Source organism: Loxodonta africana, chromosome 5, assembly GCF_030014295.1.
Source record: "Loxodonta africana isolate mLoxAfr1 chromosome 5, mLoxAfr1.hap2, whole genome shotgun sequence".
Lineage (NCBI taxonomy): Eukaryota > Metazoa > Chordata > Mammalia > Proboscidea > Elephantidae > Loxodonta > Loxodonta africana.
Window position 1 is genome coordinate 108,825,457 of NC_087346.1, and position 15,979 is coordinate 108,841,435.

General features: G+C 38.9%; 1 protein-coding gene across 1 annotated transcript in view; it reads left to right on the forward strand.

Moving 5' to 3' along the window:
- The window catches only part of CORIN (corin, serine peptidase), a 321,033-nt gene that overhangs the window by 269,483 nt on the left and 35,571 nt on the right, over positions 1-15,979 (forward strand). Inside the window, exons 15-16 of the mRNA XM_023555029.2 lie at positions 1,331-1,441; positions 4,023-4,152. Coding sequence (XP_023410797.2) covers positions 1,331-1,441; positions 4,023-4,152 — 241 coding nt within the window. The remainder of the gene's footprint in view (positions 1-1,330; positions 1,442-4,022; positions 4,153-15,979) is intronic.

Sequence of the window (15,979 nt, forward strand, 5' to 3'; positions counted from 1 at the left end):
TAGATAAAATGTCAAAGTGTAGAATGGATTATTGAGGCTGTGTATAGAAATTCATTATCTTTTCTGTGATTCTTTTAGTTTTTCTTGACCTCAAGCTGGCTTCCACCAAGGTCCAAAGATGTCTGCCAGCAGCACCAGGCACACCATGCTCCCTCAATCACACTCAGTGGGAAGGATCTAGAACCTCCCCCCCAGCTGTGGAATTCCACAAAGGGGTTCATTCAGATTGGCCAGTTTTGGGCATGGTCAGAGTTGGCAGTCAGGAGTCTTTGTATGGATTAGAAAAGACACCCCCTACAAACAGCTGAATTGCACAAACTTTCCCTTGGAAGACCAATTACAAAAAGGTGTTTCCTCTAGAAGCCACAGTCTCAGGCTAGGGCACTTGTCCTGACCAGGAGAGTTCGAACAGGGGTCCTCTTGCAAAACACAGCCACATTAAACCATCAGCTGAGGTCCTGGTCTTAGATCACAGGCTCTCTCCTAGGCTAAAAAATAATGGTAGTCAGAAAAATGCCATGCCCAGCTTAAACTCATCAGCAGTCTGTCCTGGAGCTTGAGATGGTGTGAGGGCCCCAACAAAATCAGAGTTCCCTTAGAAAAGAGGACGAAAGGAAATGAATGCTGGGTAGACAATCAGGGAGGTTCACTATACTTATTTTTAAAAGCCCAAGAGGTAATTAATATAGAACTCTGAGAGTCATTTCATTGTAGCTAGAGATTCTTTCCTTTTATGTAAAATATAAACATTTACACATAAATGTTTAGAGCTTGTTTTCTTCTTATGATGACTTCAGTCTGCTTATCCCCAGTGCTCGGCTTGTGCTAGTCCAGACTTTAACCCCATTCTTTAATCTTAAAGTCCCTGGGTAGTGCAAAGAGTTTGCACTCTACTACTAACCAAAAGGTTGGTGGTTCCGAACCACCCAGCAGTGCTTCAAAAGAAAGGCCTGGCACTCTGCTTCCTTAAAGATTACAGCCAAGAAAACCCATGGAGCAATTCTACTCTGTAACTCATGGGGTTGGCATGAGTCAGAATCAACTCAGTGGCAATGGTTTTATTATTATTATTATTATTATTTTATCTTTAGTAGTTCTGTTGCTGTATCAGTTTTTCAATCCAAATTTTAAAGCTAGAAAATCTCATTGCTTGGAGATAGATAGTAATTCTATTTAAATGCTTGTTATTTGTATAAACTGACATCTATCCAATGAGATTTTACCAATTCTGTCTTCGTTCTGTGTGTCTATTGGCAAACTATAATGTGCATGTTAATGATAATCACATTTATTTCTAAAATGTTTCTGTCTTCTCAAATCTTGTCCCCAGCATTTTGCCAAAGCGATGAACTTGAATGTGCAAATCATGACTGTGTGTCACGTGGCCTGTGGTGTGATGGTGAACCAGACTGTTCAGACAGTTCGGATGAATGGGACTGTGGTAAGCTGCTCCTTTCTGCCATCTGTTGTACATTCTAATGCCTGATTTGTACTAAATAAGTTCATCTAGTACTACTGTTACAGAATCTGACAGTAGTGATTCATATATATTATTTCCAACTCACAGAAAATTTCCCATGTGTTATTTCTTTATTTGAAATCCACCCAAAGTTGCGTTGGAAGAAAGACCTAGAAATCTACTTCTGGAAGATCACAGCCACTAAAACCCTATGGAGTTCTACCCTGACACAGATGAGTTCACCAGGAGTTGGAATGGACTTGGTGGCAACTGGTATATGTAAAAAAAAAAAAAATGGATTCAATTTTTATAACCCACCAAACTGCTAGAATTAAAAAAAAAAAACAACGCTGTGAATCAATTCCAACTCATGGCGTGCTAGAGTAGAACTGTGTCCCAAATGGTTTTCAGTGACAGATTTTTTGGAATTAGATCACAAGGCCTTTTTTTCGAGATGCCTCTGGGAATACTGAATCACTAGCCTTTTGGTTAGCAGTCAAGCTTGTTAACAGTTTGTACCACCCAGGGTCTAAGTGCTAGAACAGGATTTTTTGAAAACTCTTTACTCTTCCTCCAGCTTCAATAACTACCAGCATTCCATCATTCTTTTAGCATGTACACCTCCTGGGGTGGAATACCAAGTGGTCCTTCCATCTCCTCTATGCTTTTGCACCAGACACAGATGGGACGTCTATCATCTACTTCTTTACAGGGATAACATTTAAAGGCACCTCCCACCAGCACCTCCATTGCTGCAGTTTGTAATCTTGACTTTCAATAATTCCATCGTCCCACACTCGGCACTCTCCATTCACTCAGCTCCTATTTCCACTCTTTGTATCATCTAGTCAAATCAGAATTCTACATGTGTTGTGATCAATCGACTGTGTTTTACGAACTCTCTGTACCTCATTAAACACAGAAGGCCCTTAAATAAGAGTTAGCTCGTATACTAAATTATCTCTAAAATAACATCACTCTCACACACTTGCAGTCTCACATGCTTCCTTGAAAGGAAATGATATGGATAGAGTTCCAACTGGGGTGGGAAAAAAAAAACAAAAAAACAGTTGCTGTTTTGATCAACAGGCCTTTCTTCTGAGGCACCTCTGGGTGGACTCCAACTGCCAATCTTTTAGTTAGCAGCCGAGCACTTAACACTTTGGCCCACCCAGGGACATCAGGTTACAACTAGCTTATAATTATGCAAACTCCTAGATAAACTCACAGGAGTGGGTCCTGCCTCTGGGCATCTTCTAACTCATAAAAGTCACGAGCTACCTTCCTCTCAAGGATCATCTTCAGTGAAGGGCACGACAACACAATACAGGGGAAGTGACCACAACTGGACCAAAGCAAAAGCTAAGAAGTTTCCTGAACAAATTTAAACACTTTGAGGGACAGAGTAGCTGGGGCTGGGGCCTGGGGACCATAGTTTCAGGGAAATCTTAGTCAATTGGCATAACAAAGTTTATTAAGAAAATGTTCTGCATCCCACTTTGGTGACTGGCATCTGGGGTCTTAAAAGCTTGCAAGTGGCCATCTAAGATGCATCGATTGGTCCCAACCCACTTGGAGCAAAGGAGAATGAAGAACACCAAAGACACAAGGAAAATATTAGCCCAAGAGACTAAAATCCCCAAACCAAACCCATTGCCATCGAGTCAATTCCGACTCATAGCAACCCTATAGGACAGAGTAGAACTGCCCCACAGAGTGTGCAAGGAGAGCCTGGTGGATTTGAACTGCTGACCTTTTGGTTAATAGCCGTTGCTCTTAACCTTTATGCCACCAGGGTTTCCCAAGAGACTAAAGGTCCACATAAATCAGAGACTCCACCAGCCTGAGACCTGGAGAACTGTTGGTCCCTGGCTACCACCAATGACCACCCTGACAGGGAACACAACAGAGTCCCTAATGGAGTGGGAGAAAAGTGTGGAGCAGAATTCAAGTTCACGTAAAAAGACCAGACTTAACGGTTTGATAGAGACTGGAGGAATCCCCAAAACTACGGCCTCTGGATACTCTGTTAACCCAGAACTAAAACCATTCCCAAAGCCCGCTCTTCAGACAAAGATTAGACAGGATTATACACAAGACCAAAACGGTGGCTCCTGTCTGGAGGCAGGATGAGAAGGCAGGAAGGGACAGGAACTGGTTGAATGGACACAGGGAACCCAGGGTGGAAAGGGGGAGTATGCTGTCACATTGTGGGGATTGCAACTAATGATCACAAAACAATATGTGTATAAACTTTTGTATGAGAAATTAACTTGAGCTGTAAAATTTCCCCTAAACCACAATAAAATAAATAAAAAGAACTGCCTGTGCCTTTTACTAGAATCCATGTTTTTTTAAAAATCACAGACCATTTCTAACTCATTTTTTTAAATTCTCCACCACACTTAGAGCAGTGATTTACTCAGGATACGTACTCGTTAAATGATTCATAACTAAAATAAAATGTGTGTATGCAAGTAAAGCAAGGGCATGTAAAGGCATCATTTGGTTCAATGAGAAGAAAGGTTTTTAATTAGGGTTTTCCTTTTTTTTTTCTTCCCAGTGACCCTCTCAAAAAATGTGAACTCCTCTTCATTCCTGATTGTTCACAGATCTGCCACAGTGTACCACGTGTGTGCAGATGGATGGCAGGAGGCACTGAGTCAGCTGGCCTGCAAGCAGATGGGTTTAGGGTAAGGTCAGTAGTTTGTAGCACTGATGAATTTCTCAGAGGGCTTTGTGGAACTTGGCAATAATATCTTCCTTATGAACTCACAGCAAATTAGTGCTCACAAACCAAGAGCTCTCAAAAGCACGGGGAAATGAATCAGGTGAGAGGGCCGTATGTAATTGCCAGCACCTGTTCTGAAGAGTATGGGCTGAAAACCGACTTTGATGAAGCCTCGAAAAGTAAATGAAGTAGTTGTATTTTAAGTACTTCTGAAGTGAAATGCTTTCATTATTTATAAAAGGATTATGATGATTTCCTCTGAGCAACCTGTGTGGAAAAATCTTTCAATTCTCCCCAAGAGGTTATTGAAAATTCCTTTTTAAAGCGACACGTATTTGTTAATAAGTTGGGAAACAGAACTTGAAGCTGCTGGTATTTCAATTAACCTTAAGTATTACAGGAAATGTAAATCGAGAAGTAGTTCACCATTTTTGCTTCTTAAAAAAATGAAAAGACATTCATTTTGGCTTTGATTCAAACACACAGATATTTTGAAACTTGGATACTTGCTAATTTGTGGGGTTTTCCTTTTTAGTTTCATCAGAGATAGAAAGCAGTAATTTTCAGGGCCTTAGACTACATACGTGTATGCACAAGCATGAAATATGTGTGTATAGATATAAATATACGCATATGAATGAAATAACTTTTAATGTATACACATAAAGAAACATACTTATTTCAAATATATATTTCTTTTACCACTGATGTGTATGAGAGTTGGGGGAAAATGTATAAATGAGAGAAGTAAAAGAAAAAGGGGTTATAAAATTGCAGAATTAAAAAAGTATGTATATCTTGCATGGTAGAAGTTGAATCTTGATTGGACCTTAAGACAGAGCTCCCATAAAATTGAGAAAATAGAGATTCTTGTGGCTGGACCCAACTTCCTACTCTCTCTTCTCTAACCAAGAGGGACTAGATTATAAAACAATGGGAAAGAGAGAGGTGAGGACCAGGTAGACTATCTGGAATACTTGCTGCCTTCTGCAGCTATGTGTTACACATTCTCTTCTCATTCTTTAACTCTAATTAAAATCCTATCCAGCAGAGTCCTGTAATCAGGCTAAGCCCTCCACATGCCTCTTTTTAGCCCCTACTGAGGAAATTTCAAAGTGAGGACTACAGTAAATTATTATACTTTCCTGTGAAAGGAAATATCCAATATAAATTGCCTCATGATTAGGCATATCTCTGAGGTACTTAACTTACATTCAAAGAAACCTAAAGGCAAATTCAAATGAAACTGAATTTAAATGTGATTTCCAAAAATCTTTATGTATGGTTCAGGTTATATTCCAGCTTGGATGAGAGAGTGAAAGGTTTTAAAATATTCTGTAAGACTTCTACTTCTTGGAGGGTCTTACTTCATGGTCTCCAAGGGAGGGTCACAGAGGTCCTTTGCTATGGAAAGACTGTTGTTTTATATTTATTTTTGAAAGAGGGGAGAAGGACGGTAACAGAACACTTTCCTGCCCAGAGAAAATCTGTTTCTAGATTTTCAAAACATCTTAATATTATTCTGTAGAATGCTAAAATATGAGCATTTATGTGTCTCAGAATTTTCAGAAAGTACAACCTACTAAAGAGTCCTAGTAGAGCAACATTTAAGTGCTCAGCTGCTAACCAAAAGGTTGGTGGTTCTAACCCACCCAGTGGTTCCACAGAAGAATGACATGGCAATCTGGTCCTGTAAAGATTACAGCCTAGAAAACCCTTTGAGGGCAGTTCTACTTTGTCACACGGGGTCTCTATGAGTTGAAATTGACTGGGCCGTACCTAACAACGACATAACCTACTAAATAATGAATATGATATCTTTACCAAGACTGTATTAGGTAGGACCTAGAAACTTTCCTTTTGCACATTTTTCTGAAATAACTTTTATTGAACAGAGATTCCTTCAGTACTTTTACTTGAAAGATCTATTTCACTCCCAGTTCCAGCTACTTTTTGAGAAAGGCTCCTAACAATCATTCTGATGCTTATAGCAAAACTTTCCTCTTTTAACAAAACAGTGTAAATGACATTTCCTGGGATCCCACTGAGCAATCTTGAAACCAAGTTACAATAATGGTTCATTCAATTATGGGATAGCAGCTAGCAGTACATTTTTGTTATCCCAATGTAAAGAATTATGTAAATTCCAGCATCTTGACCCAATTTCTCTCATGTAAAAACTTACATCCTTGGGAAACTGAGTGACTGATGCTAATCTATAATAAGAAAACTTTAAACTCTTCCAGAGTGGAAAAATTATAAGAAAAAACTTCACAGCTTCCTTTTTGTATCAAAATGGAGTAGGATATGATTGTGATCAAAGAAAATGAAAAACTTTTTGAATATGCTTATTTTTTCTCTTTCCTCTCACCATAGGCCCAAGGTTACTTCTTAATATGAAAACTTGATTATATGATAATGGACAACACCACTGAGAGTTCTAAGGGAAAGTCAGAACTACAAAGATTTTACAACCAGAAACATTCTCTTGATAAGCAGCCCTGAATGTAACTATTGTATTACAGATAGAAAGGATCCTGTTTTAAATACTCTATATTTCTTCTATTTATTTGTATACTAGACTTCATCTTATTTTGGTAAAATATGCATAACATAAAATCCACTATTCTAACATGTACAATTCAGTGGCATTTAGTGCATTTGCAATGTTGTGCAGCCATCTCCACTATCTAGTAACAGAATATTTTCATTATCCCAAAAGGAAACTTCTGTACCCATCAAGCAGTCACTCTCCTTCCCTCTGTCCCCAGGCAACCACTAATCTTCTATCTCTATGCATCTGCCTATTCTGGATATTTCATATAAATTGAATCATACAATATATAATCTATTATGTCAGATTTCTTTCACTTAGCACAGTGTTTTCATGGTTCATCCATGTTTTAAGATGTATCAGTATGTCCTTGTTTTAATGACTGAAGGACATTCCATTGCATGAATATATCACATTGTGTTTATCCATTCATCAGTTAATGGACATTTGGGCTTTTTCCACCTTTTAGCTATTGTGTGCATATTGGATTTTTAGTAAATATTTTTACTCCATTTGCTCCATTTCTTTAACATAGTGGGAAAATGGAACTTCAGTATTTTAGATATTCAGAATCTAAATAGACCTTTAAATATTTTTATTTCACATAAAGGCTAGGAAAATCTAAGAGAAAATGTGGTTGGAAAATCATAACTTAGACAGATAATGGGTAAAAGGGCAAGCAGTGATAGGTTTTCTGAAGAAATGAATAGGAAAGGCAAACCTAATATTTTTATAATTTTGATTGGCTTCAAATTTACTCTTCAGTTTATTTGGGTGACTCATGAATTGACAAAAGTCTGGAGAGCCAGGACAAAATTAACTGGCAATACGAAGTCAAATTTCTACTGTGGGAATGGACTACTTAGAAAGCCGCTCTGTTACCACCATCCCTGGAGACCAGCTGCAAATTCACAATTCTGCCGCTGATGCCTCAGATCAACTCTATGTGATCCTGCACCTTTGCTTCATCTCCTCCAGGTTCAAAGTCTGGTGGGAGGGTCTGGTTAGGACTAGTCACTGGCCTAGTGTTCAAATGCCAGAGGGAATGGCTCTTCTCCTTTAGATGTTAGAGTGGAGTGTCCACTACACTGTCCTGTGATTACACCTTCAGACACATTCTGCACCAGAAACTTGAAGTTTAAAAATCAACCCCAACCAATTCTATGTAGTAGTCTTCTTCTCCCCCTACCCGCCGGCTTTTTAAAGTATCTATTCATGTCCTCATACTAGACTTTGTGTGGAGGATGCAAACGTAAATAATACCATCAAAGAACTCACAGTTTGGTGGGGGAAACACATGAGTAAACAACTAAGAACATAAAATTAGAAAAAAAATTCATATTTTTTTTGTCTGAAAATGGGTCAGATTTATAGTATAATACTTAAGATCAAACAAGAAAGATATTCAGCTCTATAATCTTATTTTGATTCTATAATATAAATTCATTCATTTATTCATTCAACAAATTTTGTAGAGAACATCATTGTAGTGTAGTGTCCACACCAACATACCCTAACTCCAAGTTGGGTCATTCATCTATTTGAGGAGGTACATTTTGGAGCTAGTTCATCCAGGATGCAAGCCTACCCCAAATTACATACTGAAATGCTTTCATGGTGGAGGCAGCTGATTAAAAAACACTTGCACTGGGACCTTTTCGGACCCAAATAATGTCTTATAGCACAAATGCTAGGCTCTCAACTAAAAGCTTGTCCAAATGAGCAGATTCAGAGTTCTTTAGAATATGAAAAACTTTTTACCCCCACTTGCAAGTACCTCTAGAGTTTATCCTATGTTGGAATTATTATGGCTATCTGATTAAGTAAGGGTATAAATCAAACCCCTAAATTCTCAGGACAGTATATTTACTTTGTTACCTGCCTGTCCAGTATCAAAAACACATGGACATTTATTTAGCCAACAATATAAATCAGAACTTAGGCTGTCCTCTAATAGTTGCCAAATGCTCAGTTGAGACATCTGGCATTTGAGGAAGTTGGTCCTAGGGAATGTGACTCTCTCCATGTCTCTTGGCTCTACAGGCTCTGTATATAAAGTTAGATCACCTGGAAATGGTATGCTTGGACTGTACTATTTTGGCAACAATTCCTCTATGGAGTTAGTAGCAATTTGATTTTATGCCCTAATCTTTTAGACCTGGTCAATAGAAAAAAGCATTCTTTTGAAGCATGTTTCTGTGTCTAGGGCAAGTCCACAGTCAAAGGCCGCATCTATTATAATACCTAATAAAAAAGTAATACTACCTGCTAAAAGGATTTACATTGTAATTTCCTCTAAAATTTTCCTCCCAGGAAAAAGTTTCTCACTTTAGATTTCTTTTGTCATGTAAGAAGTATTCATTGATTTACTTCCATGAAGCTCAAAGACAGACTTAGTCCTCTGTAGCAGTAAACCTAGCCCAGGTTGCTGGTCCTATACGTGTAAACCGTGGAGCAGAAACTCAAAACCTTGCAGTCATTTTAAAAAATGGATATGTAATTCATTTACCATAAAATTCATTATTTTAAAGTATACATCTCTGTGGTTTTTAGTAAATTCACAAAGCTGTGCAATCATCTGCACTATCTAATTCTGGAACATTTCATCACTTCACATTTTCTCAAGTAAAATTTTACTGGAGATCACTCCAAAGTGGCTGCGGCAGTGCATCAGCAGGAAACTGCTAGAAATTTAAGCCGTAATCAGAAGGGGATGTGGAATGAGGGATATCACTGCTGATGTCAAATGGATACTGGCTGAAAGCAGAGAACACCAGAAAGATGTTTCCCTGTGTTTAATTGACTATGCAAAGGCATTCGACTGTGTGGATCATAACAAATTCTGAATAACATTGCAAAGAATGAGAATTCTAGAACGCTTAATTGTGCTCATGAGGAACCTGTACATAGATCAAGAGGCAGTCTTTTGGACAGAACAAGGAGATACTACGTGGTTTAAAGTCAGGAAGAGTGTGCTTCAGGGTTGTATCCTTTCACCATACTTATTCGATCTGTACGCTGAACAAATAACAAAGAAGTTGGACTATATGAAGATGAACGGGGCATCAGGATTGAAGGTAGACTCATTAACAACTTGTGATATGCAGATGACACAACCTGGCTTGCTGAAAGGACTTGAAGCACTTACTGATGGAGATCAAAGACTACAGCCTTCGCTACAGATTATACCTCAGCATAAAGAAAACAAAAATCTTCACAACTGGACCGATAAGCAACATCATGATACATGGAGAAAATATTGAAGTTGTCAAAGACTTAATTTTATTTGCATCCACAATCAACACCCGTTGAAGCAGCAGTCGGAAATGAAAAGATGCATTGCATTGGGCAAATCTGCTGCAAAAGATTATCCTGAAAATGTTGAAAAACATAGATGTCTCTTTGAGGACTAAGGTGTGCCTGACCCAAGCCATGATATTTTCAATTACCTTATATGCATGCAAAAGTTGGACAATGACTAAAAAGACTGAAGAACAATTGATGCCTTTGAATTGTGGTGTTGGCAAAGAATATTGAATATAATACCATAGACTGCCAGAACCAAGTCTGTCTTTGAAAAAATACAGCCAGAGTGCTCCTTTGAAGAAGGGATGTCGAGACTTTGGTTTTATGTATTTTGGACATGTTAGCAGAAGGAACTAGTCTCTGTAGAAAGACGTCATGCTTGGTAAAGCACAGGGTCAGCAAAAAAGAGAAAGACCGTTGACAAGATGGAATGACACCATGGCAGCGACAATGGGCTCAAACATAATAACGATCGTGAGGATGGCACCAGGACCAGTCATGTTTTGTTCTGTTGTACATCGAGGTGCTGTGAGTCTGAACTGACTTAGCTGCACCTAACAACAACATTAGCAGCCAGCCCCCATTCTTCCCTCTGCCAGTCCTGGGCAATCACTAATCTACTTAATAGCTGTATGAATTTGCCAGTTGTGCACATATCACATAAATTGTTGTTGTTAGGTGCCATTGAGTCTGTTCCCAATCATAGCAACTCTATGTACAATAGAATGAAACGCTGCCCAGTCCTGTCCCATCCTCACAATCATTGTTATCCTTGAGCCCATTGTTGCAGCTACTTTGTCAATCCACCTTGTTGAGGGTCTTCCTCTTTTTCGCTGACCCTCTACCTTACCAAGCATGATGTCCGTCTCTGGGGATTGATCCCTCCTGATAACATGCCCAAAGTATGTGAGATAGTAGTAGTCTTGCCATCCTTTCTTCTAAGACGCATTTCAGTTGTGCTTCTTCCAAGACAGATTTGTTCATTCTACTGGCAGTCCAAGGTATGTTTGATATTCTTCGCCAACACCACAATTCAAAGGCATCAATTCTTTTTCAGTCTTCCTTATTCGTTGTCTAGCTTTCCCATGCATATGAGGCACTTGAAAACACCATGTGTTGGGTCAGGTGCACCTTAGTCTTCAAGGTGACATCTTTGCTTTTCAACACTTTAAAGAGGTCTTTTGCAGCAGATTTGCCCAATGCAATGCATCTTTTGATTTCTTGGCTGCTGCTTCCATGGGTGTTAATTGGGGATCCAAGTAAAATGAAATCCTTGACAAGTTCAGTCTTTTCTCCATTTATCATGATGTTGCTTATTGGCCTAGTTGTGAGGATTTTTGTAATCTTTATGTTGAGGTGTAATCCATATTGAAGGCTATGGTCTTTGATCCTCATCGCTAAGTGCTTTAAGTCCTCTGTACTTTCAGCATATCACAGGTTGCTGATGAATCTTTCTCCAATCCTGATGCCCTATTCTTCTTCATATAGTCCAGCTTCTTGGATTGTTTGTTCAGCATACAGATTGAATAAGTGTGGTGAAAGGATACAACCCTGACACACACTTTTCCTGACTTTAAACCGTGCAGTATCTCCTCATTCTGTTCGAATAACTGCCTCTTGATCTATGTACAGGTTCCTCATGAGAACAATTAAGTGTTCTGAAATTCCCATTCTTCTCAATGTTATCCATAGTTTGTTATGATCCACACAGTCAAATGCCTTTACATAGTCAATAAAACATAGGTAAACATCTTACTGGTATTCTTTGATTTCAGCCAGGATCCATCTGATACCAGGAATAATATCCCTGGCTCCAAGTATTCTTCTGAATCTGGCTTAAATTTCTGGGAATTTCGTGTCAATGTACCGCTGCAGCTGCTTTTGAATGATCTTCAGCAAAATTTTACTTGCATGTGATATTAATGATGTTGTTCGATAATTTCCGCATTCTATTGGATCACCTTTCTTGGAAATAGGCATAAACACGGATCTCTTCCAGTCACTTGGGCAGATAGCTGTCTTCCAAATTTCTTGGCATAGATAAGTGAGCACTTCCAGCACTGCATCTGTTTGTTGAAACATCTCAATTGGTATTCCATCAATTCCGGGAACCTTGTTTTTCACCAATGCCTTCAGTGCAGCTAGGACTTCTTGCTTTAGTACCATCGGTTCCTGATCATATACTACCTCCTGAAATGGTTGAAGATCGACCAATTCTCTTTGGTATAGTGACTCTGTGTATTCATTCCATCTTCTTTTAATGCTTCCTGCATCCTTTAATATTTTCCTCGTAGATTCCTTCAATATTGCGACTTGAGGCTTGAATTATTTCTTCAGTTCTTTCAGCTTGAGAAATGCTGAGCATGTTCTTTGCGTTTGGCTCTCTACCTCCAGGTCTTTGCAGATGTTGTTATAATACTTTGTCTTCTTGAGCTTCCTTTTGAAATTTTCCATTCAGCTCTTTTACTCCATCATTTCTTCCTTTCGTTTCAGTTACTTGACACTCAAGAACAAGTTTTAGAGTCTCTTCTGACATCCGTTTTGGTCTTTTCTTTCTTTCCTGTCTTTTTAATGACCCGTTGCTTTCTTCATGTATGATGTCCTTTATGTTATTACACAACTCATCTGGTCTTCAGTGATTAGTGTTCAATGCATCAAATCTATTCTCGTGATGGTTTCTAAATTCATGTGGGATATGCTCAACATTGTACTCTGGCTCTCGTGGACTTGTTCTACTTTTCTTCAGTTTCAGCTTGAACTTGCTTATGAGCAGTTGATGGTCTGCTCTGCAGTTGGCCCTTGACCTTGTTCTGACCGATGATATTGAGCTTTTCCATTATCTCTTCCCACAAATGTAGTCGATTTGATTCCTGTGTATTCCGTCCAGCAAGGTCCACATGTACAGTTGCCCATTTATGTTGTTGAAAAAAGGTATTTGCAATGAAAAAGTAGTTGGTCTTGCAAAATTCTATCATGCGATCTCTGGCATCATTTCCATCACTATGGCCATATTTTCCAACTACCAGTCTGTCTTCTTTGTCTCCAACTTTTGCATTCCAATCACCAGTAGTTATCAATGCATCCTGATTGCATGTTTATATACATATATATATATATATGTGTGTGTGTGTGTGTGTGTGTATATATATAGTGCCGGAAGATTAGCCCCCCGGGTTGGAAGGCACTGAAAATATGACTGAGGGAGAGCTGTCTCCTCAAAGTAGAGTCAACCTTAATGACATGGATGGAGTTAAGCTTTTGGGATCTTCATTTGCTGATGTGGCACGACTCAAAATGAGAAGAAACAGCTGCAAACATTCATTAATAATTGGAGTATGGAATGTAGGAAGTATGAATCTAGGAAAATTGGAAATCATCAAAAATGAAATGGAACATATAAACATCAATATCCTAGGCATCAGTGAGCTGAAATGGACCGGTACTGACAATTTTGAAATGGACAATCGTGTGGTCTACTATGCCAGGAATGACAAATTGAAGAGGAAAGGTTTGCATTCATCAGCAAAAAGAACATTTCAAGATCTATGCTGAAGTACAATGCTGTCAGTGATAGGATAATATCATACACCTGCAAGTTGATACGGCTATTATTCAAATTTATGCATGAACTACCAAGGTCAAAGATGAAGAAATTGGAGGTTTTTACCAACTTTTGCAGTCTGAAATTGATTACATAAATAGTCTCATACAATATGTGACTTTTTCTGTTTGGCTTCTTGCACTTAACATAATGTTTACAAGGCTCATCCATATTGTAGTATGAATCAATACTTTATTCCTGAATAATAGTCCATTGTATGGATATGCCGCTTTGTTTATTCTTTCATCTATTGATGAACATTTGGGTTGTGTTCATATTTTGGCTATTATGAATAGTGCTGCTATAAAATCTTGTGTTCAAGTTTTTTGTGTGAATATGTTTTCAGTTCTATTGGGTATATACTTAAACGTAGAATTGTTGGGCCATGTGGCAACTCTTTGTTTAATTTTTAAAGAAACTGCTGGATTGTTTGCCAAAGTGGAAGCACCATTGTACATCACCAATAGCAATGTATAAGGACTTCAATGTCTCCATATCTTTGGCCAACACCTGTTCTAGGTGTGAAGTGGTATTCATTATGGTATTGGTTTGGATTTAATTAATCACTAATGATGTTGAGTATCTTTATGTATTCTTATTGGCCAACGACTTTTGGAGAAATGTCTATTCAAATCCTCTGCTTTTGTAGTATTTTTGACTGATATTTATTTTCATCCTTCATTACATAGGCAGTTTTAAGCCCTATTATTTTCTTTCAAAATGTGTTTTCTGTTCCTTCCCCTCCCCTCCCCCATTTAGTCATTCAGTGAATATTTACTGAGTGCCTACTATGTGCTAGACACTGTTCTAGATGCTTGGGATACACTAGTGAACAAAATGGATAATGATCCCTTTCTCAAAGAGCTTATATTCTGCTATTTGCACTATGAAGTCATGATGAGGAAGTAAATAAAATAGGATTTTAGGAGATGGTGAGTGCTGTTAAAAAGAAAAAGGGAGGGTGGGGAGTAGTGGAAAGTACAATATGGAGTACCAAAGTTCTGAGTTGGGGTGGACTTCAGTATTCAGTAGGGTGATCAGGTAAACCTCACTGGAAAGGTCACAACTTAGCAAAGGTTTGAAGGAGATGAGAGAGTTTGCTAAGTGGATATGGGAGAAGCCGTCAAATGTAGAGGCAGCAGTTACAACAAAAGTCTAAGGGTTCCAGAAATAGCAAGGAATTTGGTATGGCTGGGACAGAGTGGGAGAGGGGAGTAGGAGATGAGGTCATAGAGATAATTGGGTGGAAGTTGCAGGTAATGAAGGGCCTTGTGGACCATTTAAGAACTTTATCTTTCAGTTTGAGTGAAATGAGGAATCATTGAAAGGTGTCGAGGGGAGGAACGTCACTATCTGACTAAAAGGGATCTCTCCAGATGTTTTATTGAGAATAGGCTGTAGGAGGGCAGAGGTAGGAGCGGGAAGACAGGAGGCCATTGAAGTAATCTAGCTGAGAGGCTTTGGTGGCTCAGAACACTATGGTAGCAGAGAATATGGTAAGAAGTGATTTGATTCTGCATACATTTTAAAAGTAGAGCCAATAGGCATTCCTGACGAGTTGAATGAGAGGGTGGAGTAAAAATGACTTACAGGTTTTTGAGCTGAGCAACTTGGAAGGATGGAATTGCCATCAACTGAGTTGGGGAAGGGTGCAGATAAAGCAAGTTTGGAGAAAAAGATTAGGAGTTCTGTTTTGGACATGTCAAGTTTGTGATGTCTATTAGACTTCCAAACGGAGACCTTTAGAAGGACCAAGTTTGGAGTTTACTAGAGAGGTCTGGGCCGGCAATATATATTTGGGAGTCATCTGCATAAAGATTATATATCAATTCATGCAACTGAGAGAGAGTGCAGATAGAGAAGACAAGAATACCAAGGGCTGAGTCCTGGGGCTCTCATACGTTGAGAGGATGGGAGAAAAGCAGGAGCCACCCAAAGAAGCTGAGGAAGAACAACCAGTGAGGCAGGGGTGTGTGGCATCCTGAAACCCACATGAAGAAAGTATATAACAAGGACACAATGATCAGTTGTGTTAAATGCTGCTGACAGGTCAGTTAAGGTGAAAACCGAAAACGGACTCTTGGATTCAGTAACGTGCAGGCTATTGACATGAGCCATTTCAGTGGAGCGATGAGGCGAAAGTGTGGGAAGCAGAATAAGAGCTACCGGGAAGGGAGGGATAAAAGATTGTGCGTAAAGAAAACTTTTGAAGGGCTTGGCAACAAAGGAGAGCAAAGAAATGTGGGCAGTGGATGATGGAGAAAGTAGAATTAAGAGATGTTTGAAGTCTCCATTTCTGCTGCAGCACAGGCCATGGTATGACTGAAT